Consider the following 24,178-nt stretch of genomic DNA (forward strand, 5'->3'; position numbering starts at 1 on the left):
CACAGGAGGAGGCGTCGGGCGAGTTGCGATAGCTGCCGTGAACAAATACCACCCTGTCGGTTGATATACGCCACAGCAGTCGTGCTGTCCGACCGGACCAGCACGTGCTCGTCCTGCACGAGGGGAAGGAACCTCCTCAGTGCAAGCCGCACCGCCAACAACTCTAGGCAATTGATATGCCAGCGCAGGCGGGGGCCCGTCCAGAGACCCGACACTGCGTGCCCGTTGCGCACAGCACCCCAACCCTGCAGGGAGCCGTCTGTCGTCACCACGACGCGCCTCGCAACCTGCCGCAAAAAGGTCATTGAAGACCCTGGGGTTAAGGTGCGCCGGCAGAAGGGCGTGATCGGGACGCGCCTGTTGCCGGTGTGCCTCGCACTCCAAGGAACTCTGCTCTGTAGCCAGTGCTGTAGCGGTCTCATGTGCATCAACCCGAGGGGGACCACCCCCGCCGAGGACGCCATGTGTCCCAGGAGCCTCTGAAAACGTTTCAGGGGGACCGCTGGCTGCTGCCTGAAGCTCCTCAGGCAGGTCAGCACCGACTGGGCACGCTCGGAAGAAAGACGTGCCATCATGGAGACAGAGTCGAGTTCCATACCGAGGAAAAGGATGCTCTGCACAGGGGAGTGCTTGCTCTTCTCTCGGTTGACCTGTAACCCCCAATGGTCTAGGTGCCGGAGCACCAGGTCCCTGTGTGTACACAACAGATCTCGCGAGTGCGCCAAGATGAGCCAGTCGTCGAGATAGTTGAGTATGCGCATTACCTGCTCCCTGAGGGGAGTGAGGGCGGCCTCCACGACCTTCGTAAAGACTCGAGGAGACAGGGACAGACCAAATGGGAGGACGCGGTACTGATATGCCTGTCCCTCGAAAGCGAACCGTAGGAACGGCCGGTGACGAGGGAGGATGGACACATGGAAGTACGCGTCCTTCAGGTCGATCGCCATGAACCAATCCTGACGCCTGACGGACGCGCTTCTGCGTTAGCATCCTGAACGGCAGCTTGTGTAGGTGCTTTTCAGGGTACGCAGGTCCAAGATGGGGCGCAACCCGCCACTTTTCTTGGGGACAATGAAATACGGGCTGTAAAACCCGGAGTACATCTCGGCCAGAGGGACGAGCTCGACCACCCCCTTCGCCAGAAGGGTAGCGACCTCGGCCCGGAGCACGGGAGCATCTACTCCCACTGATGTGAAGAGGATGCCCCGAAAACTTGGGTGGGCGCTTGGCGAACTGAATCGCATAGCCGAGACGGATCGTTCTCTCTAGCCACCGTGCTGGTCTGGGAAGAGCCAACCAGGCTCCCAGGGACCGAGACAGGGGGACCAAAGGTTCGATCTGATTCATTGCCCCCGTGGGTGGTGGTTCGATGGCTGGCAGTATGGCTCCCTCGACGCGGGGGGGACCCCGGGGAGGAGAGCGGCTCTGCCGAGGTGCCTGCCGGGCGACATCGCGGCATACCGCACCGTCTGACTGAGGGTGCTGGTGGCCACTGAGAGTTATACCCAAGCGTGTGTCTCGCCGGAACACAACGTGGGGTTGCCGAACACCGTCCTGCGGAGGGTGAGAGCGGCTGTGAGAAAGACCCAGGTAGAGAGAAAGCTCTCTTTGTGAGAATGCGGGCACCAGGCCCTGGAAAGGGCCCGGCTGGTGTTGCTGGGACGGGGCAGGCACCGTCCCAGTCCGACCCTCTAGCGATGTAGTTGCCAGGGTCGGGCCCGGTGAACTCGATCTCCCTGGGTTCACCCCGTCAGGAACGCTTCTGCGGAGGTCGGTGACGGGATGGTGCTCTCCTCGTCGACGTCCTTCTCTGGGAGGCCGCCTGTGCAGGGGGCGCTGGAGCCGGAGTCTGAGTCGGCGAGGGGCGGGGCTGCTGGGGAGCAGGCGCCGCGCGGGACCTCGACGGACGATAGGCGGCCGGGTCGCGGCAGGGCAGGATACGCCTCCGTCTGCTTCTTTACAGTCGAGAACAGCTGCCCTCGACCGTATCACCAAACACCCCACCCTGCGCGATGGGAGCGTCGAGAAAGCGAACCTTCTCAGCGTCCCGCATCTGCGCAAGGTTAAACCCAAGGTGTCTCTCCTGGACCACTAGTGTGGACATCGTACGACCCAGGGCTCGCGCCGTCACCTTCGTCGCCCGAAGAGCGAGGTCAGTGGCAGTGCGGACCTGCATAAGCCCGGGGTCGGACTTTCCCTCGTGCAACTCTTTCAACGCCTTGGCGTGAAGAGCCGAGGCAGCTTGACCCGCAGCGTTGTAAGCCCTCGACACCAGCGATGCCGAAAACTTACAAGCCTTGGAAGGGAGCCTTGGTCGATCTCTCCAGGTGGCAGCTGTCTGCGGGCACAGGTGCACCGCGACTGCACGTTCCACCTGAGGGATGTCGACGTAGCCCTTAGCCGCCCCGTCATCGAGGGAAGTCAGGGCGACCGAGCTAGTCTGACGTGCAAGCGCCGAGAAGGGGGCGTTCCAGGTCCGACTGAGCTCCTCATGCACTTCCCGGGAAGAATGGTACCGGCGCCGACCGTGGCTTAGAGTCACGGCCGGTCCCCAGATACCACGTGTCCAACCGCGAGCGTTGGGGAAGAGGCGGTGCGGTGCACTGCAGCCCAATACTCGCGGCGGCCCGGGAAAGCATGGTTGACATCTCGACGTCCGCTTCATCCTGAGCTCGACCCCCCGGAGGGGGAAGCTCTAAGGACTCGTCGGGGTCGGATGCCAAGAGGTCGCCCTCCGATGCTGCGAGCGACATCTCATCGTCGTCACGCCCCGTGTCCGAGTACGTTACGGAGGAACAAGGCGGCGTACCGCCTTTTCCGGGACGGTCAGACGAGCGAGGCGGGGTGTGAACGGTCCGCGAGCCGATGGCTGACGGATTGAGGCTCACGGTAATTCCCCGATCACCCTCGGTGCTCGCCGAAGCGGGCGGTAGGGCTGATGCCACTGCTGCCGCAGAACGGGAAGCACTCGAGGTGGCGGCTGATTCTCGGAAGAACGCAGCTATCCGTGAACGCAACGTCTGAATTACCATCCGCCCGCAGTGCGGGCAAGATGTATCCACAAACGCTGCCTCAGCGTGCTGGAGTCCCAGACACACGAGGCAGACATCGTGTCCGTCCCCTTCCTCGATGAGTGCGCCGCACCCATGAGCACAGCGGGACATGCCTTTCTGGAAAAACTCTAAGCCCTGAAAAGGGCTCGCTCTTTAGAGAGATGCCTTGGAGGTTGCCGAGACGCCCAGGGGAAGTCACAGGGAAAGGGACAGTCCGCTGCACCACGTCGTAAGACCAGCAACACGTAGATAATATCTGCAGAGTCGTCAGCATCAGGATGCGAAGGCTCCGAAGAACAAAAGGTGAATGAATGCGGCACGCCGGCTCCCTTTTATACCCGGATATCCGGGGGCGGAGTCCGGCATGCAAATTTCATTCGCCAATTTTCATTGGCCTGTTCAAGTCAGTCAGAGAAGGTAGGTTCTCAAGTCAAACCCCATTCTGTCGACACAATGTCGAGAGACCGACAGAAAGGGAACCAGGCCTAACCAGGGGATTCCAGTTCCCCTCTGGCAAAAACTGCTGCCTCTGCACAAGCTTGACAGGGCTGCACAACAAGGCAAAATAAAAAAAGTTAGATTTAAAATTATCATTAATAATCTAATGGCAGAAGTTTTGTAGAGTCGCCACATCCTTCGTCCAGCTTTATCATCACAGCATTTGTCAGGTCTGGGTATGGACTGCGTCCTGCCCGCTCTGGTAACCTTGGACTGCATCCTGCCCGCTCTTGTAACCTTGGAACAATGAGACAAGACTGGCTGAGAGTAGAGTACTGTTCTGCACTCTTTGATGCAACAAATGCATCAGTTGTTATTGGAAGTGTTCCTGGTTCCGGTTGATCTAACTAGTGCAGCCTAAACCTTCGGAATATATATATTATGATAGTGTAGTGTATGCGAGATTAAAAAGATGCGTCTTTAGTCTAGATTTAAACTGACAGAGTGGGTCTGACTCCCGGACAGTGCAGGAAAGACTGTTCCAAAGTTAGAAGTTCTCTCAAGTAGTGAGGAGCTAAACCATGCAAGGCTTTATAGGTAATAAGCAAGATTTTAAAGTTAATACGATGCTTTATAGGTAACCAGTGCAAGGTTGACAGAACGGGGCTAATATGCTCATACTTTTTTGTACGTGTAAGAACTCGAGCTGCCACATTTTGGCGTGTGTGTGTGTGTGTGTGTGCGCGCACGCACGGGCGTGTGTGTTCTGATAAGTGTGTGTTGTTTGATGTGTTGAAACAGAAGGAGTATCGTAAGGAGTATGAGTGCAGTATGAAAGGGAAGGTTTTTCTGGAGGCGGATCAGACGCCCGTGTATCTCAACGCTCGTAACGCCAGCACTCTCATGAATCAGGTGATCATCACATGACATCATGATCATATTCATGTGATTGACATGCAACAGATTTGAATTTCATGAGCATACAGACGACACACATGAAATGTTACTTAATACACACAGGTGTGCTGAAGTATCACACGTTTGTGTGTGTGTTTGTGTGTGTGTGTGTGTGTACAGAAGGAGTATCGTAAGGATCTGGAGCAGGAGGTGAAGGGTAAAGGTCTCACAGGTCTTGAAGAAACTCTAGAGCTCCAGCGAGTGAGACACGCCGGACACATTCTCAGTGAGGTACACACAAACACAAACACACACACACACACAGTTTGAAGAATAAATCTTTTGAGTCTAAAGTGTGTTTGTGTGTTTACAGAAGGAATATCGTAAAGATCTGGAGCAAGAGATGAGAGGTAAAAGATCAGACCTCACATCAGACAGTCTGGACATCCAGAGAGCAAAGAAAGCGTCTGAGATCAACAGTGATGTAAGAATTTCTTCATCTGTCAATCATGTTAAGATGCAGGAATTTGGAGAGATCACGTGTGTGTGTGTGTGTGTGTGCGTGCGTGCGTGCGTGCGTGCGTGTGTGTCCAGGTGTTGTACAGACAGTCGTCTCAGCTGAGAGAAACTTCATATGGTACAGTGACAGATACTCCATCACTGCTGCACGCAGCATATCTCAAAGACATCTACAGTCAGGTCATACCAAACACCGGTCTGCCTGTCTCACTGTCTGTCTGTCTGTCTATTCTTAGTATACACTATTCTTAGCTTTTTATACTGTGCTAGGCTTTAATGGACTAGTTTGATGCACTTATGTATTTTGTTGCCTATGTTGTTATAATTGCTTCCAATGTTTCCTCATCTGTAAGTTGCTTTGGATAAAAGCTTCTGCTAAATGACTAAATGTAAATGCTGTCTGTCTCACTGCCTTTCTGTCTGTCTCACTGCCTGTCTGTCTGCCTCACTGTGTGTCTGTCTGTCTCACTCACTCTCTCACTGCTTGTCTGTCTGTCTCACTCACTGTCTGTCTCACTGCCTTTCTGTCTGTCTCACTGCCTGTCTGTCTGCCTCACTGTGTGTCTGTCTGTCTCACTCACTCTCTCACTGCTTGTCTGTCTGTCTCACTCACTGTCTGTCTCACTGCCTTTCTGTCTGTCTCACTGTCTGTCTGTCTGCCTCACTCACTGCCTGTCTGTATCACTTCTTGTCTGGTCTGTCTGTAACTGTGTTTGTAATGTTATTTATTAGTATTTATCTGTCTGTGTGTTTACAGAAGAAATATTGTGATGATGCTGAGAGGCAGAAGGGTTCATATGCTGTTGTGTCGGACACCCCAGACATCCAGAGAGTGAAAAACAACCAGCGTAACATCAGTCGAGTGAGACAGCACACTCACACATTCTACAGATATCATGATTGTATACTGTATAAACTGTACTCCAGTGCTCAAATTGAAAGGGGCTGGGGGCATCCGGGACCCCCCATTAGGCATTAGGGAGTAAATAAGATGTAAAAAATAGACTTGGGGTCCCTCAGATATTTTTATTTGAGTAAAAATGATAATGATATTGACAAATGTGATTAAATTCATGCAATGGATTTGGTAAATTTCGTGAACTAATTATTTCCAATAATTTATATTAAGTTTGTTTATGTGCTGGCTGTCATGTCACTTTAAATTTGAAACGCCCTGCCCCACGTCTAAAGAGCACAGGACATCGTTGACATAACTGGTCCTGTGTGTCAGGGATTGGAAGGAGAACCCAAGCTCAGGCAGCGATGAAACGGTTAAACAAGACTTTAATAACACATAACAAAACAAACACCCACGATGGGGGAAAACACTGACAAAACTAAAATACAAAACAGAAACCAAACACTTCCCAAATGGGGGGCAAAAATAAACTAACTACAGACACGACGCAACGTCACAAAATACATCAAAACCAGGGGAAGGTAATATACAGCAAGGCAGGACACGACTGAGGAACAAGGCATGGAAACACGTACAGGTACAGGAACCGAAACACTAAACTTGACGCGAGTTACAAGTACAACGGGTGGGGGACAAAGTTCAAGAAAGCGTAGGATCCTGGGGAACTTGGTAGGATCCAACTGTTGAGTCCCCGGCCGGGAGGCAGGCTGACAGCGCTGACTGGAAGGCCGGCTGAGACACCGGCTGGGCAGGACTGGGTATAGGATTTGGTCGCCTGCGGCTGTGCAGGACTGGGACTGGACATGGAACTGGACACTGGCTGCTGCACCGGAACGGAAACATGGACTGGACTCCGGCTGCTGCACCGGAACGGACACGGGACTGGACTCCGGCTGCTGCACCGGAACGGACACAGGACTGGACTCCGGCTGCTGCACCGGAATGGACACGGGACTGGACTCCGGTTGCTGCACCATAACGGACACGGGGCTGGACACTGCACTGGACATCGGCTGCAGCACCGGCTGGGCTTGATTCAGTGCCCTCTTCCGTTGCCTCTTTCTCATCAACCTTGCCGCTCGCCCTGTAGTTGGTTGCAGGAAGGAGACGAAGGGCAGGTCAGGCTCCGGATTGGAGGCCTCCGAAGAGGACCCCCAGGACTCTCGTCTTCCTCGCTTGCCACCAAGGCTGACTGCGGGTGGGGAGGAGTTTATAGGAGGTGAGGCGGAGGAGGTGGCGATGCCCACAACCCCAATCTGCAGGGCTTGACCCCCTGGAATCGGGTCCAATGGAGCCGTGGGGTTGAGGTGTGCTGAGACCCCGGGCGGATCCCGGTTACTGGCGTAACGGACCAGATCAGTAAGACCCAGGGGCCTCAGCATCATCTCCGATCGGTAGAGCGGCTCTGTGAGGCAGCTGTTAAAGATCACCTTCAACTCCTCCTCACGGAAGCAGCGTGGCTTGGCTGTGACCAGAAACTTGTGGGCGAACACCCAAACGTCTCCGAGTCTTTCTGGTGGAGGCCAAAGAGATGGTGCGTCTCCCTAGCACGGTCCTCTGTGTCCATGCTGCCTGCTGGGTTCAGAAATGGCTCGTTCGTTCTGTCAGGGATTGGAAGGAGAACCCAAGCGCAGAGATTCACTCTTGAAAATCTATGATTGACATTGATACCCATAGTTAGTTTGTGAATAAAGCAGACTTCTGGACTGACAGACTCACTCATAACGGTCCCTTGCTGTTACCTATTGGAGATAACTATGTAAACTGCACTAAAATCCTTGAAAATTTCCCCACAACACTAACACACTGACTGACAGCCGATCTTCTTGTCACAGTTTGTAATTTTAATATCTAATAAACTGGTTTCTTGCATTTAAACAAATCTTTTGGAAAGTGTCAATCATCATAGTAAATAATAGTAAATACTACATTGGTAAATTATGCTAGAATAAATCTGTTGGATATAAACTACTGTTCAAAAGTCATTTCTGTTCAACAAGACTGCATTGATTTGATCCAGAATAGAGTATAATCCTGTTCTTTTATGTAAGCCTGTTTTGAATAAATTGTATATACAGTAGTTATGCATATTATGATCAAATATATTGTGTATTTTGTATAAATTGTATATTCTCGAGATGAACCCCCACCAAAAATACCACTGCTGTATTATGTACCAAGAACTCAAAACACACACTTCAGCAGCATGCTTGAGAACTTCACAGGATTCACACACCGTTGTTGTGAAGTGTAATATGTGTGTGTGTGTGTTGTGTAGCTGTTGTACACGTGGGATTCTAAACTGTTGAGAGGTCTGACATCAGCGATCAATGAGACTCCAGAGATCAAACTGGCCCGAGAAAACACCAAAAACATCAGTGACGTGAGTCTCACACACACACACACACACACACACACACAGCTGGATCACAGTAACATCATGTAAATCCTTTTGTGTCTTCAGGTGCAGTACAGAGAGAGTGTGGGGTCGGGCACAGCAGTAACACACACACCTGAGATGGAACGAGTTCGCAGAAACCAAGAAAACATCAGTGATGTACATCAGATCTGATCATCTGTTCGTCAGAACCTCAACAAAACCACACGCCACATATACCTGATCTATGTGTGTGTGTTGTTCCACAGGTGAAGTATAAGAAAGCAGTTGATCCAGTGAGTGTGGGTGTGACACCAGAGCTGGAGCGGATCAAACAGAATCAACAGAACATCAGCTCGGCACGACACACACACTTCAGCAGCTCTCCAGAGTTGAGATGATGATGCTTCTGACTCATGTTGTTATTGTGTGTGTGTCACAGGTGCAGTATCAGCGGGGTTTACAGGAGGTCAAAGGTCACTCCTGCTCTGAGTTAGATACGCCTGAAATGAGGCGTGTGCGGAAATCACAGGACTCCGTTTCCATGGTAGCGGAGCTGTGGCTCCTCGTCCGCATGTGACGTCACGGCATTAACATGAGAGTGGAGTTTAACACGCGTGTGCTAAGAGAACCTCCTGTGTGTGTTCATCAGTGACCAGAGTGCACCTTAACACACTCACCTGCTGCTCGTGTGTGTGTACTGTATGTGCGCGTGAGGGTGTGTGTGCATGTGTGCGCGCATGCGTGTGTGTTTTATGCTCTCTCTCTCTGTCACACAGGTCAAGTATCATGAGGAGTTTGAACGCACACGAGGAAGAGGTGCCGCTCACACCCTCCATGAGCAGCACATGACACGTCTCCAAGGAGACCATCAGATGGGCGGCAGTGAGGGTTACCGTGGCATCCAGCCGCAGGTGCTGGACACTGACCACAGATCTGCAGCTACAGGTCAGTTCATGTTCTTCTTTCAGCTCTCTGCTGGCTGTGAATAACGTCAGATTCTGTTGATAAACTGTACATAGATTCTTCATGTCTGTTGTGTTCATGTGTCTTTGATACACTTGTGTTTTGCTGAAGAGCTGAAGGTTTGGAGAACTGATCCAGGATCCATCTTTGATTTTGATCCACTTGAGGATGATATTCAGTCTATAAGTCTGCGCAGAATGACGGGTACCACAAACAAACAAATAAATATTTAGACTTGATCTGCATGTGTGAGCTGATGGTTATGTCTGATGGAACAGACGGCGGTCATGCAATCTCTCTGATCTGATCTCTGATCATCATTAGCACATGTGTGTGTGTGTTTGTGTCGATCCCTGATCTGGACGTGTTTGTGTGTGTGTTTGCGCACAAGAGCGTGTTTGTCGTCAGTCGAGGCAGCAGTGTGCGCAGTCGGTGTCGTCTCGTGCGCAGTCGGTGTGCAGTTCTCTGGGATCTGAGTTCTGGGCGGATCGGAGTGGCTCGGTGTGCAGCAGCAGTGCTTCTGTTCTGCACGAACGTTTGGCTTCAGGCAAGATGTGTTCCGCTGTCTGTCGGAGAATCCGTCTGCAGTAACCTCACGTCTGCATGTGAAAACTCACAAACTGGGCCGATTGTTTCGGATTTCACCCCTGCGGTGAAAACACTCAGAGATTTCTTTCTAACAGCTTTGATAATAAACACTCGTGTTTGTGAGAGTAAAGAAAGCAGCACTGAGTCTGAATGTGCGCTGCCTGCGTTTCATCCTCATCACCTCACCTGAAGTCTACAGATCTTCATTCATTCTCTGTGTTGATGGAGTGAGTGATGTGTGTGTTTGTCATGACAGGTGTCTATCAGCATCATGTGCAGGGATACGGACACATGCAGCCCCCCCGAAGCGTTCAGTCATCTCCCCACTCAAGCAACATGGTGAGAGAACATCAGTTATCATCAAATCACTTCATGATTGTTTTTTTCTGAAGATCCACATTTCTGTGTTTTCTTACTTTTAACTCAACTGGTGTTGTTACTATTGTTTGTTAAATACAAAATAAATAAACACAACCTGTTAAAAAGCAAAACAGTGTGTTAATAATGAACACTTGGGATCGTGTCATCTGTAACTTCTATTCTTACGTTTTCTACAATATTTGACTTTTTTTTATATACACAGCTCAAACAAGATAATCTGATAACTGATTCATCACCACTGACTCTGATCATGCTTCAATAAACTCTTTCCTGAATAGGACAGAACAGAATAGAGCTGAATCGAATGCTGATGTTTTAGGATGTAACAGTGTGTGTGTGTCTGTCACACAGAGGGTGTATCGAGCGCTGTACGATTACTCTGCACAAGATCATGATGAAGTTTCATTTCGTGACGGTGACGTGATCATTAACGCTCAGCCCATCGATGAGGGATGGATGTTTGGAACCGTTCAGCGGACGGGAAAATCTGGCATGCTTCCCGCCAACTACGTGGAATGTTTCAACTGAGAAACGTCGTCCGTTCCTGTTCTTCTGTTTGTCTGTCTGTGTTGATCTTTAAAGCACATTACACACATGCATATGGTTTAATTATCTCCAGCTTTTGTTCTTTATTCGATTTCTGTCCCATATGACCCTCATCATACTGACAGGAACCCCTGATCCTGTTATATTTCCAGAGAAAATAATGTTTTTAATGTTGCCAGGCAACTCATGCATGTCATGTAACTCGCACTGTTTGTTGTGACATCACAGAAGTGTTTAGTGTTTATTGGTGATTTTAGATTTGATTTACTGACCTGAAAAGGAAAAGTCTAGTCTAGTGTATTTTTGTGTGTGTTTACTTTAGAATGTGGATTTATTTGTGATAAATAACACTGGTCTGTTGATATCTTTAACAGTTGGATTTGTTTAATCAAATGTTTGCAGTGAAGGACAGGCTGACCACAGATCAGATCAGCGTCTATCATGATTTCATCATCTCACTGTTCACATGATGCACAATCTGCGGAGAACACCTCTGTGTATTTCAATCATTTATTCTTGTTTTAGCATGTAAACATTTTCAACAGGTGACAGTAGGCCAGCTGTAAATATAGGCCTGTGGTGTTTCATATACACTGTGATCTTGTGTCTAGCGTGCACTTTATTAAATAACACCTACACCTTTATTAGGAATTTAGATTCAGTGACAAAGAAACTATGGCCCTTTAGTCACCTAAATATAAAAGTCTGGAAGATGGTGATCAGTATGTGATAAAAGCATCATGGTTGATGAGTTTAAAGTGAATTATCATCAGGGGGAATGCAGATCCGAGACAATGATTTTAAAGTTTGTGGTTTATGGGTTCTGTTCTGTTAACATGTGTAGTGTTGCACAATGAAAGAAATTAAAAAGCTGTTACCAGCACTTCTGTCTGCGTGTTTATATCATTGCTGTTTTACACATGAACACTACGCTGTCGGATTTATTCTCCAGTTAAAGCGACACGTGTCTTTATGCGCGTGACGTCATGCACGCGCAGCGTGAGCTTGACCTGTGACGCTCAAGTCTTCCCGCAGGGGGCGCTGAGCGGCTCATAAAGCCCAATCCACCATTCAACGACATTCATATCTTTTGACACATTAGAAGTTTCACATTTATTAGTCCCAAGGATTTGTTGCCTTATATACGTGTTGAAATGATCCCTTGTAAATAATGATTTGTAAAACTCCTCTCGTGTGCTGAGAGGAATAACAGGCTTCGATGAGTCGCTAAAGAAATGTGCATTTGAACCATGATAATACTGACAAACTATAATCGTCATTCATTTAGATAAAATTCAGTGGACGTTCAAAGCACTATATTGATGATTTAAGTCTCACGTAACGCACGCGCCGTTCCAGCGCTTTTCTATTTCTATGGCGACACGTGTCCGTGCGTGTGACGTCAGCGGTGTCCCGGATGAGGCGCAGGCGCAGTGCAGGTTTTCATCTGTGTGGAGTCAGTCAGCGGTTGACGTGCGTTTGTGTCGCAGGTTTTTCGTTCTTTCTCGTCGTTGTTTCATTCGTGTGTGTTTGACGCGATGAGGCTGTTGAGTAAACTGCTTCTGCTGCTCTTGTTGGCGTTTCCCGCGACGCTTCTCGTGAAGGGTGAGTTTACACGACACTTTTCACGCCTGCATGATCAGGCCGCAGGTTTATAAACTCTTGTGTGTGTGTGAATGTGATGTAAACTGTGTTCGTGTGCCCTTTAAACTCATCAATAACATCACGTGAAGTCTGGTTGTGTAGTGTTTGAACACATTTAAACATGCAGCAGTGTGTGCGCGCGCGTACGTGTGTGTGTGTGTGTGTGTGTGACGTGTCCTTCTCGCGGCAGCTGTGATTCATTCAAACTCTGATCATATCACATTAATACACATTATACTTGAATATATCTCACTTTTACTTGAATATAAGACTTCTGCGGACATCATTGAGCTTATTACTCTCAGATGGACTCTTTCCTGTCTGTACTCTTAACACTTCTACACACATGAAAAGGGCTTTAGTGTACTTTAGTGTTTACTATAGCGAACTGCAGTCAGATTGATATTATAGTTCACTGTAGTCAATACTGCAGTGTACATTCACTGAATGTGTAGTCATACTAAATGCTTTATGTTCCTCTGACATCTGTGTGTCATCAGGTCCCGTGGTGTCCGCACAGGACGCTACTGAAGAAGAGGAGGCTGTGGATGAAGATACGGCTGATGATGTGATGGATGAAGATGATGAAGCTGAGGTGGAAGATGACGACAACACTGAACTAGTAAGACACACAAACTCTTCTCGCGTGCCACAAACATGAGCAGCTGTTTTCATGCCGTGACATTTCTGCTTTCAGACTGAAGAAAAGGAAGAAGAGGAAGAGGAAGGTCTGGTGGGGGAGATGAAGGCGTCACCCAACGCTGACACCACCATCCTCTTTGTCAAAGGAGAAGGTAAATGTGTGACATGAGCGGTTCACCTGAAGATCGAATGAAGTTCTTGTTTCTCGTTGTGGTGTGAATATGAATCTTTTGTGTCGTCTTTCTCCGTTCCAGATTTTCCTGCCAACAACATCGTAAAGTTTCTGCTGGGATTCACCAACAAAGGTTCGGAAAACTTCATTGTGGACTCTTTGGACGCATCGTTCCGTTACCCTCAGGACTTCCAGTTCTACATCCAGAACTTTACGGCTCTTCAGCTGGGTACGGTGGTTCCTCCTCAGCGTCAAGCCACTTTTGAATATTCCTTCATCCCTGCTGAGCCCATGGGTGGACGCCCCTTCGGTCTGGTCATCAACCTGAACTATAAAGACAGCAGCGTGAGTCAAGCGTCAGGAGACATGATGATAAATGGATCTGCGTTCACACTCAGGCCAGAGGTTTAATCTGAAGTTTCTCTTCTGTGTGTTTCAGGGTAACGTCTTTCAGGATGCCGTGTTCAACCAGACAGTGACTATCACTGAGAAGGAGGACGGTCTGGACGGAGAGACGTAAGAATGTTTTTAACCCTACAAAATAATACAGAGAAGTCTGTGTCACTAACTCATTCTTGAAGATTTCTGGTTTTCACATTTGAGCAACATCATTAAACTCATGGGGATTGTTTTGTAGTCAAACTCTCTCTGATCAGTTGTACTGTGTATGTTCCTCTGTGTGCAGAATCTTCCTGTATGTGTTTTTGTCTGGTCTGGGTCTGCTGGTCATCGTCGGCTTGCATCAGCTACTGGAGTCACGCAAGGTACACACGTGGCAGACTCTTTACCACCGAAATGAATAACATGTTCCGTTCAATGCACATGACAAAGCTGATTTTCTCCACTGTTTCATCACTCGATTGTGTTTTATACTGTGTGTGTGTACGCAGAGGAGACGACCAGGTAAAGTTGAGATGGGAACCTCTAACCACAATGATGTCGACATGAGCTGGATCCCACAGGAGACGCTCAACCAGATCAGTGAGTCTCTGCCAGTCAGCTTTACTCAATTCGTACTTTTGACAATCACTTGAATGTTTTGATGTTTCTGTGATATTGGAATATAAATGAGGGTCTTTCTGTTTCTGTGAGCTTTTCTAATATCTTTCTGTCTTTTGCTTGAGATCAATCTCAGTTTGATTTCTGCTGGTTTACTCACTCATTCGCGCTCTATTTATTTCCTCCTTCCTTCTCTCTCTCTCTCTCTCTCTCTCTCTCATCTTTAGTGGCCAGTCGACGAGGTGAGAGTTTGATTCGTGTCTCTTGTGTTTCTGTTAGCATCTTTAGTTAATACTGGATCTGTCTTGAGAATGGTTAGAGATGTTGTTGTTTTATGTGTGATTGATGTTAAACTGTCTCGTCAGATAAAGCGTCTCCCAGGAGATCTCCACGCAAGAGGACTCAGAAGCGCTCGGCCGGATCAGATGAGTGAGAGAAACGCTGCTCATCATGTGGCTGCTCTTGTGTTTTCAGGGGAATAACAGATTCTGCTCATCACTGAACACCCAGAGACTGACACACACACACACATCAGATGTTTTTTTTTAGGTAACACGCGAGTGAAACGTGCAGGTCAGCCATTAAAGCGTCTGTAGTTTTGCTTCATTTTTTTAATGGTGTTTGTCATGTTGTTTTTGATTCTTTACTCATGTCTGTTGTTCTGCATGAGCTCATGAATGTTTGGAGGACTTGATTTGATCCGAACTTTTTTTTTGCTTCTAATTGATTCTTTAGTTTTTAAACTTTTGTTTTCTGCTGACATTTCAGCCGATGAATTGATAGGGACTGATTGATCTTGAACATGGAAAACAATTTGCTTTCATAAGGTGCCTGCTTTCCATCATTAGACTTTTCATTCTAGTAGTTTCCTCACAGTTTGCTCAGTGATTAACATGTATGTATTAGTATGATTGATGCGTGTATGTGTGTGTGTTAAATCTGAGCTCATGCTGTTGAGAAAACTGATGGTGTTTGTGTTTGCTACTTCACTGCACAAACACAGACACTTTTCCTGATGTGGTTTCTGGACTATAATGTTGATGCTGGGTTTATCACAGCTTCATTTCAGGAAGATGAAATACTTTTTACCTTTTTTTTGTCAAGAACATATTCAATTTGAGTGACCATTTTCGGAGAACATTTTTCACAGAGCGAGTGCTGTAAGATGTGAAGTTCAAGATTTACTTGGACAAATAAACATGAATAAATTTTTTTTTGATTTGATTTTTAAAGTGTGGTTTTATGAGTGATAGTTGTTTATTGCACTATTGCTGATGTCATACAGTCTGTATTATTTATAGGATTATTAAAAGTAAAGGTGGCTTAATTTTAATTCCAACAAAAGATGCACATTCTCTTCAGGGAAAGTCACTGGACTGTGGTCATATTTGACCTGAAACCATTCCTGGTTAATAGAATTAGAGATATCTCTAAAATAACGGTCATTCTACGGAAATGTCCATTTGTCTGTCCCTAGCCTTTACAGAAATATTACACTTGAAAAAACACTTCAGGGTTACAATTTTTTTTATATTTTAAAATGAAACTATGTTATTTGAACAATTACACCTTCTTGAGCAATCAATTTGGCAATCTTTGATTTTTATTCATTCATTAGAATTCCAAGCACCACAGAAGTGCTCGTCGTCCCCACAGTCATGTACAGAGGGAAAATGCTTTATTTTGAGGTCAAAAACTGTGTTTTCTTCCATTTAAAATACAATAAAGTGTCCATAACTATCAAAATTACATTGTAAATTACATTAAAAAACTAAATGCTAAATAGATATTATAAAATATATAATGAAAGTAGTGGTCCCCTGGAGTTGTGTCATTGGTGTTACCGTTTAACAAAAAAGCTCCTATCTTTAAATAAAAATCACACTGATGACATCACTTGACTTCCTTCTTCCAATTTCCTGGAGATCTATGAAGAGAAGCCCATGGTAAGTCTGTCTCTTTTCAATTATCATAAATCTTCTCATTTATCTCATGATTTCATATGAAGCTTTTAGGCAAAGTCACTGGTATGACCTCCTTTATTGTTTGGGAATTGTAAAAAACTAGAATACAAATGGATTAAACTACTTAATTTAGTGAGTATACAATGATTGACAACATGTGGTTTGATACCTTGCAGCAGCCATTTTGTAAAATGCAGTTTTCATGAAAATTGTCACTGGTGTCACCTTCCTTATGGGTAACACCAGTGAAGATCAGTAACACCAGTGACTCCCTTTTATAGATAAACTTTGTTCAAAGCTATTCATTTAGTTCTTTTGCATACAATAGCACTAAATCACAGTGCGATTCTAACTTTTCTTTGTCATTGTTAATCCTCCTTTGGTCATGTATTTCTAAATTGAGGGTATGGCTAAACGGAGTGCAGCTGAGAAACAACGACTATACAGAAAGCGTAGGGATGCTGATCCTGAACGCAGAGCATTTGCAGAAAAGGAAACAGAGCTATCTCCATGACATTGACACACAAAAAAGAAAGAGAATAAGTGATTTGAGTGAAAGGGAGAAGAGATATGAGCGAAAGGCATGGAGGGTCCGTCAGCAAAGATGCAGGCAAAGAGTCAGAGTAGAAGCATTGACACCCCATTATCACCAGATAGATCACCCAGGGTTTCGAGGTACAAAACTTCTCTCTAGTCACATCAATATCATCTCACATAATCTTTTCACTGACTCCTTCCCTATCACCTTTTCTTCACATTCACACACACACAGAAAAAGAGAGACACATACTTAAACATACAGAGAGAGCAAGAGAGGGTTAAATGAGTGAGAATTTTTTTTCCAGAAAGTATTTTGCTTTAAGGCCTAATTCTTAAGTGTAGCAAAATTCAATGAAATTAAAGGATCGTATCATTGCTTGTATATTTTCATTGTTATAGCAAATACATGGTTGCGCAATTGAACTAACATCATTCAGTCACACTTTTAACAAACCTGATTAAAATAAATGAAACATAATCTCCTTATTAGTTAGATTATCATTAATTTTCTGTTCCTCTGACTGCATGTACTGAATTAAAAAAAAAAAAATATTTCATAATCACCTTTAATATTGCTAAAAAAGTAAGGCAACACCAGTGACAAAACAAATGTGTATGCTGTCTTTAAGTACATGCACATAAAAACAAAATTAAGCTGTCATTTATGTATTCTCATAAAGTCAAAGGTCAGTTGTGCGGTTAGAGCGTTGGGCTTGTGATCAGAAGGTTGCTGGTTATAATCTCAGCAGGTCATGACTGAAGGGCCCTTGAGCAAGACACCTTACCCCTGATTGCTCTGCAGTAATGTGACACTGTATAAAAAAACTACTTGTAAGTCGCTTTGGATAAAAGCGTCTGCCAAATGAATAAATGTAAATGTAAATGTAAAGGGTAACAATGTGGTCTAAGTTTCAATGTTAGAAAAAGAAATCAATTTTAAGACATCTTGCCGTACCAAAAGTGGACGTTTCTGTAGAATGACCCAACAATAATATAACACATTAACCCTGCTGTTTAATAGACGGACATTATACATTAAATTAGGATGTGTATAAAAAAAACTTGACATGTCGCTGCAGCGTCACTTTAACTATTGATGATTGGCTCTTCTTAGTTGGAGGCGGGACTTTAGACCAAATGGCGGATGACAATAAGTATCGCGAGAGCGATTCGAGAGTTGAGTTTATAAAGTTTTACGTGTGCAGATTTTAGGCTTGTTTGAGATGCGCCTTTAATGTAGGCGGCAGGCTGCAGTATATGGGGGGAGGAGTCAAAAAAGACCTCTGAAGTCGGACACTTCGTGACTAGGCTTGTTTGAGATGAGCAAAATCTGCGCAGAACCGATCACCGGTGATCACCGCGAGCTGCATGCCGGTTAGAAAAGTGTCCGAGTTACGTCCGCCTTGCTCTGATGTCATACTGACGTGTGCCAAGAAACTCTCGCGACGGCGAGGTATGGAATATGGAATATGGAAAGCCGTTTGGGTCATATTTCGCCATCAACCAGACGCCTGGTGTTCAGATGACGCCTGCTTTTACGGCGTTTAAGACGTACAGACGCCGTAAATTACGGCGTTTAAGACGCACAGACGCCGTAAATTACGGCGTTTAAGACGTACAGACGCCGTAAATTACGGCGTTTTAAATGCAATGCGAAACGCCGTTCATTTCGCCGTTTGAACTTCCATATTACGCCGTAAATTACGGCGCTTCCGTGTAACAAAGACGCCGTAAAAAGCGGCGTTTTTTATAATATTAAAATCAGCCCCGCCTTTTCTACACAGTCCAGCCCCTCCAATGAACACAAAGACATGTGTAGTAGAATGTCGATCTGAATAAGTGTTCCTGTTTTTAACTTTATTGCGAATAATGCTTAGACTTTCATCATGTGATATTTTTCCATTGGGCGCGTTTATCCTCCTTTTCGTTTATCATATGTGTACGAGCGGCAGACTTTTGAGCGAGCACGTTCGTGACACTTTGTGAGTTTATGTGACTTCGAGCTCATCAGTCTTATCGTCCACGGTGGCGTAGTGGACTGCGTGCGCAGCAGCGGAACATTATCACTTTTAACGATTGGAGTTCGACTCCGCGGTCCGACCATATTCTTCATTCCTTTTGAATTGTTCTATTGAGTCATGTTTTTAAATGTTGGAGCACTACCTGTTGCTGGCAACTTATTAAATGACAAGAAACGCTTATTACAAGCCTTTATGGCCTTTATGCATGCAATAGCTGCGGGCTAAGTCTGCTACTGCTACTGCTACTGGCTGTTGTAGCTTGCCATAAAAGGCTCCATAGGCTTTGGAAAGGCGTAATATTGTTTATTTTACATGGTGCTAATTGAGGTTTGAGTTTAGCCTATGTAGTACATTTTATTCTGCTAGTTGATGCTGTAATAAAAAGTTCATTGTTATAACAGTTGTCTATATTAATATGTGATACGTTATCAAAAATATTCAGCATCGTTATGTTCAGTGTCACGTGATTCTCCATAAACCATTCTAGTATGCTGATTTGCACAGGAATATAAAAATAGATGTTCAAAATTGATAATATGAGCCATTATTAATAACTGCTATATTAAAATAATTTCTGAAGGATCATGTGAAACTGAAGACTGGAGTAATGATGCTGACAAATTCACATTTTGATTGTTCTTGGCGTGAAAGGTAAAAAACTAAGTTAACTTCTAAACCTCAAGCTCGTGTATGATGGTGTGGTGCTGCGACAACGAAGTATAAAAAGCAAAACTTCCTTGTCTTGTAATTGTCTGTTAAGGGCACTTATAACAACAACAATGATATAAATATCAGAATCAGAAAGAGTTTTATTGCCAAGTATGCTTGCACATACAAGGAATTTGTTTTTGTGACATAACCTTCCAGTACACAGAGACAACAACACACAGACAAGAAATAGGCAAATAAATAAGTGTATAAACAATTGTGCTAGAAATTATAATGGGATAGGATTAAGTAGATGCAGGGATGTACTGGAGGGGTAACAATAAATATAAGGATATTGCACATTTTTATTGCATAAGTGGGGAACATTTAACTGTTCATGAGGTAGATTGCCTGGGGGAAGAAACTGTTCTTGTGCCTGACTGTCCTGGTATTTGCGGCTCTGAAGCGCCGTTTCAATGTAAATATTACATTGAAACGGCGATCAGTCATTGTAATGCTAAATAGCCTACTTTAAGTTGCTTAACAATTCCTTTGTACAAGAAATACCGGTGCCGCTGCTAGCCATTTTGGTGCCCTAAGCATAATTCCATTATGATTTTTCTATATCCTAATGAAATAACATTAGATAAAAAAAATTATTAGGCTATGGTGCCCCTACGCACAGATGCGCCTGGTGGGAGCGGCGGCGCTGAGTAATACGCTTTAACAAATGCTGCGTAACTGGTAATGTTATAGGGATCGAGCCTGCCATGTTGACTGAAGTCACGATGAAAAACGACTTTGTTTGCTTATTCATTCTAGTGGGGTGGCGCGTAAGAGCGCTCATCGAATACTTTGCCTCTTTTTGCACATCTCACATCAGATCGTAAGGGCATCTATTTTCAATCAAATTAAGAGTTTGCGGTACATTTAGAATTGGGGTAGGCTTGTTGTCAATTGGCGTCCATTTAATGATTTACATACAGGCAATGCAAGTTTATTTATATAGCACATTTCAAACAGTTAATGGTGATTTATATAGAAATTACAAAAAAAGAAGGATATGCAAAAGAGATCTTCAAAAAGCGTTAATTCTTTTAAATCACACATACTTAAGAATAGAAAATAACAATAAATAGGAAATCAAATGTGCAACGGAAGGAAAAGGAAGACAAATGAACGACTAATTGTGTTTTTAATCTGGATGTAAAAGTAGCTAATATTGAAGAGCATCTGATGCCTGCGGCTTCAGTTTCTTATCGCTGACGAACCTTGTTTTGAGTCAACTTTTGTTATCTCTAACTGACTTGATTCTAATGATCTGAGTAGTCTGTTGGGTTATTTTATAATGTACAGTATACAGTTCTGGAAGATCACATCTTAATTTTGCAATCATTTATAAATTCATTATATTAATGCATTACTTTAAATGATATAATAGCCTATATAAATATAATAAAAGAACAACACGCACGCATAATTAAGGCTAAATAATTTGGTTAAGCAAATAAGAGTTAAGGGAGTTATATATTATTCGTAAAAATAAATAAAAATCACTTACATAATGCAGTTATGCATAAGTCCCACACTAAAACTAAGATAAGTGAACGCGGCCTCGTGAAAATAACCATCCCAAAATACAAAACGATTTAACAAACATGATCGCTTAGCAACTTCTAAAGAAAGGCAGTATTTATGTAGGGAGCCGCGCGTTTCTCCGCAGCCGGCATCAACAGACTGAGAATGAGAAACAAACTTGAATTTAGATATGATTTATTTTACTCGTCAAAGCACGTATTTTTTCAATAAAGAAACTCAGCTCGATGTGGATGGAGCATATAATAACCTAAATATCCAGTGCTTTTGTGTTGCATACCTTTTACGTTCTGCCCAGTTAGGCGACTGTGTGTACCTACATTATTTTTCATTTAATTAATTAATTTTTTTATTTATTTAATTGGCTTTTATTGTTTGACAATTTAGCTTAAGATGCCTGCAACTTTCGTTATTGCACCTTTGCTGATTGTTATGTCTTTACCAATAAGTAAGTTATAAAACAGGCCTATATTTTCCTTTAAAAATTGCTATATAATAATAACGCAACAATATTTTTTTGGTCAGTATTTCCCTTACTGTTTCTGTATATGAACAGTATCCTCCATTTTAAGATTTTTGATCGTCAAAATCTTATAGAGGTTTATACTGAATGCATGCAGCATGTGCAGTCTATATGTAAATGGAAATACAAACGGGTTCGTAGATGGGAATAATTTGAATCAATAAAAACATACTGACAACAGCCACAGTAGCAGACTTAGCCCGCAGCTATTGCATGCGTAAAGGCCTTAGACCGTTGGCTTGTAATAAGCGTTTCTTGTCATTTAATAAGTTGCCAGTGTTCCAACATTTAAAAACATGACTCAATAGAACAATTCAAAAGGAATGAAGAATATGGTCGGTCGGACCGCGGAGTCGAACTCCAATCGTTAAAAGTAATGAAGTTTCGCTGCCGCGCACGCAGTCCACTACGCCACCGTGGACGATAAGAATGATGAGCTCGAAGTCACATAAACGCACAAAGTGTCACGAACGTGCTCGTTCAAAAGTCTGCCGCTCGTACACATATGATAAACGAAAAGGAGGATAAACGCGCCCAATGGAAAAATATCACATGATGAAAGTCTAAGCATTATTCGCAATAAAGTTAAAAACAGGAACACTTATTCAGATCGACATTCTACTACACATGTCTTTGTGTTCATTGGAGGGGCTGGACTGTGTAGAAAAGGCGGGGCTGATTTTAATATTATAAAAAACGCCGCTTTTTACGGCGTCTTTGTTACACGGAAGCGCCGTAATTTACGGCGTAATATGGAAGTTCAAACGGCGAAATGAACGGCGTTTCGCATTGCATTTAAAACAATTTAAAACAGTACGTCTTAAACGCCGTAATTTACGGCGTCTGTGCGTCTTAAACGCCGTAATTTACGGCGTCTGTACGTCTTAAACGCCGTAAAAGCAGGCGTCATCTGAACACCAGGCGTCTGGTTGATGGCGAAATATGACCCAAACGGCTTTCCATAGTGAGGCGGCTGTGTCGGATTAAGCAGTCGAGCGCAGTTGCTCTCCTCCGACTGCGCTATTCAAAAGCATGATGGGAAACGACTGAGTGACGACACAGCTTCAAGCTCATTGGCTGAGAATGTCAACTGATACATTTTCTCTTCATTCTAAGAATTAGATTACGCATCTGTTAATTTATATTTACATGCAAACTAAACAAAAACAAAACCCGCCTAGTGAAGTTAAGAATTAGGACATGCGTTTATTTTATATTTCTCTTCATTAGAATTCTTCCTTGTTGTAATTTTCACTTTATTCTATTGTATGTTTGTGTGAATTAATAAATCAATCAATAAAAAATATACATGCACACATACATATCTAAATTCGATTCGATTAACATAGCGCTTTTACACTTTGCATCCAAAGCAGCTTTACATGGGGAAAACGATGTGGTTTCATCTGAGAAGTGTCAGGGTCTTAAAACAAGGGAAGAAATTCTGAAGAATGTTTGCTACACAGCTTTGACTTGCATGGTATGGAAAAATACTATGGACTTGAAATGGTAGCAGAAACCTCCTTGTTTTAAAATAACATTTGTTATGACCTCTGTCTCTCAAAAGCAACTTGCTATTTACTTCATTTGCCATGTGTTTATACAATCCTTGAAAATGTCTTACATGTTGTTGTGAAAGCTGTTTATTTGTACATTATTTGACACATTCAGTGATTATTATTGTAAGCATCTTCATGTAAAAACAGTGGTATTTCGATTACATCCACTTCGTCTGCGATAAAAAACGCTAACGCGATCTCCTCCATTGTTCACGTTTGCAGGCGAGAAAACAGCGAGATTCAGAAAGTGTCCGACTTCAAAGGTCTTTTTTGACTCCTCCCCTTACTGCAGCCGCCTCCTCTCACCTACATTACAGGCGAGGCGAGGCGCATCTCAAACAAGCCTGTTGCTGTGCGCCGCTGTAAACGCAGTCATTACGTCATCAATACAAACCTGCAGGAAAGTGTGTTGTGTTTACTGCTTTGACCAGAGAGAATGTTATGACGTGATGTTATGAAGGAAAATGCAACATAAATTAAATAAATATCCTGACAGATCGTCCATTTAATTCATTCTTTTAAATGGCGGCTTTCCATTAGAATGATTTTTCATTTTTCAAGACCGAGTCTTCGCTGCACATCAGACCGAGTCTTCCCTGGACATCAGACCGAGTCTTCCCTGGACATCAGACCGAGTCTTCCCTGGACATCAGACCGAGTCTTCCCTGGACATCAGACCGAGTCTTCGCTGCACATCAGACCGAGTCTTCCCTGGACATCAGACCGAGTCTTCCTGGACATCAGGACCGAGTCTTCCCTGGACATCAGACCGAGTCTTCCCTGGACATCAGACCGAGTCTTCGCTGAAGATCAGACCGAGTCTTCCCTGGACATCAGACCGAGTCTTCGCTGAAGATCAGACCGAGTCTTCCCTGGACATCAGACCGAGTCTTCGCTGAAGATCAGACCGAGTCTTCCCTGGACATCAGACCGAGTCTTCGCTTAAGATCAGACCGAGTCTTCGCTGGACATCAGACCGAGTCTTCCCTGGACATCAGACCGAGTCTTCGCTGAAGATCAGACCGAGTCTTCGCTGAACACTGAAAGTTTAATAGCGCGAGAACTTTCATGCAGCTCAGATCCCGGTCACAGGCGCGCGCGCGCACACACACACCTTCAGTGAGATTCATTGGCGGGTAATTCGACACACTCGCGCTCTCACTGTGTGTTTACAGGCTTTGATGTC

The 24,178-nt window shown here is 44.7% G+C and overlaps 1 protein-coding gene across 3 annotated transcripts; it reads left to right on the forward strand.

Annotated features, from left to right (window-relative positions):
• Positions 1-12,039: 12,039 nt before the first annotated feature.
• ssr1 (signal sequence receptor, alpha) lies at positions 12,040-15,365 on the forward strand. Of its 3 annotated transcripts, none has more exons than XR_013786149.1 (9): positions 12,083-12,289; positions 12,829-12,950; positions 13,026-13,122; positions 13,225-13,487; positions 13,582-13,658; positions 13,828-13,906; positions 14,033-14,123; positions 14,507-14,792; positions 15,086-15,365. XR_013786149.1 is itself a non-coding variant. In XM_079447491.1 (9 exons), the coding sequence occupies exons 1-9, from the start codon at positions 12,223-12,225 to the stop codon at positions 14,572-14,574; spliced, it is 879 nt and encodes a 292-aa protein (XP_079303617.1). In that variant the 5' UTR covers positions 12,083-12,222; the 3' UTR covers positions 14,575-15,365. The 3 variants fall into 3 exon arrangements, 2 of the variants coding, with proteins under 2 accessions (XP_079303618.1, XP_079303617.1); XM_079447491.1 differs by adding an exon at positions 14,369-14,383 and having other exon boundaries at positions 14,507-15,365; XM_079447492.1 differs by having other exon boundaries at positions 12,040-12,289; positions 14,507-15,365.
• Positions 15,366-24,178: the final 8,813 nt, after the last annotated feature.

Source organism: Barbatula barbatula (genome assembly GCF_947034865.1).
Source record: "Barbatula barbatula genome assembly, chromosome: 23".
NCBI classification, from domain to species: Eukaryota; Metazoa; Chordata; class Actinopteri; order Cypriniformes; family Nemacheilidae; genus Barbatula; species Barbatula barbatula.

Bases quoted from the DNA above. Each gene is read 5' to 3' on its own strand.
- ssr1 (XM_079447491.1), top strand. From the start codon at position 12,223: ATGAGGCTGTTGAGTAAACTGCTTCTGCTGCTCTTGTTGGCGTTTCCC. The intron at 12,290-12,828 runs GTGAGTTTACAC...GTGTGTCATCAG, and splicing joins CGCGACGCTTCTCGTGAAGG to GTCCCGTGGTGTCCGCACAG. The intron at 13,659-13,827 runs GTAAGAATGTTT...CTCTGTGTGCAG, and splicing joins GACGGTCTGGACGGAGAGAC to AATCTTCCTGTATGTGTTTT.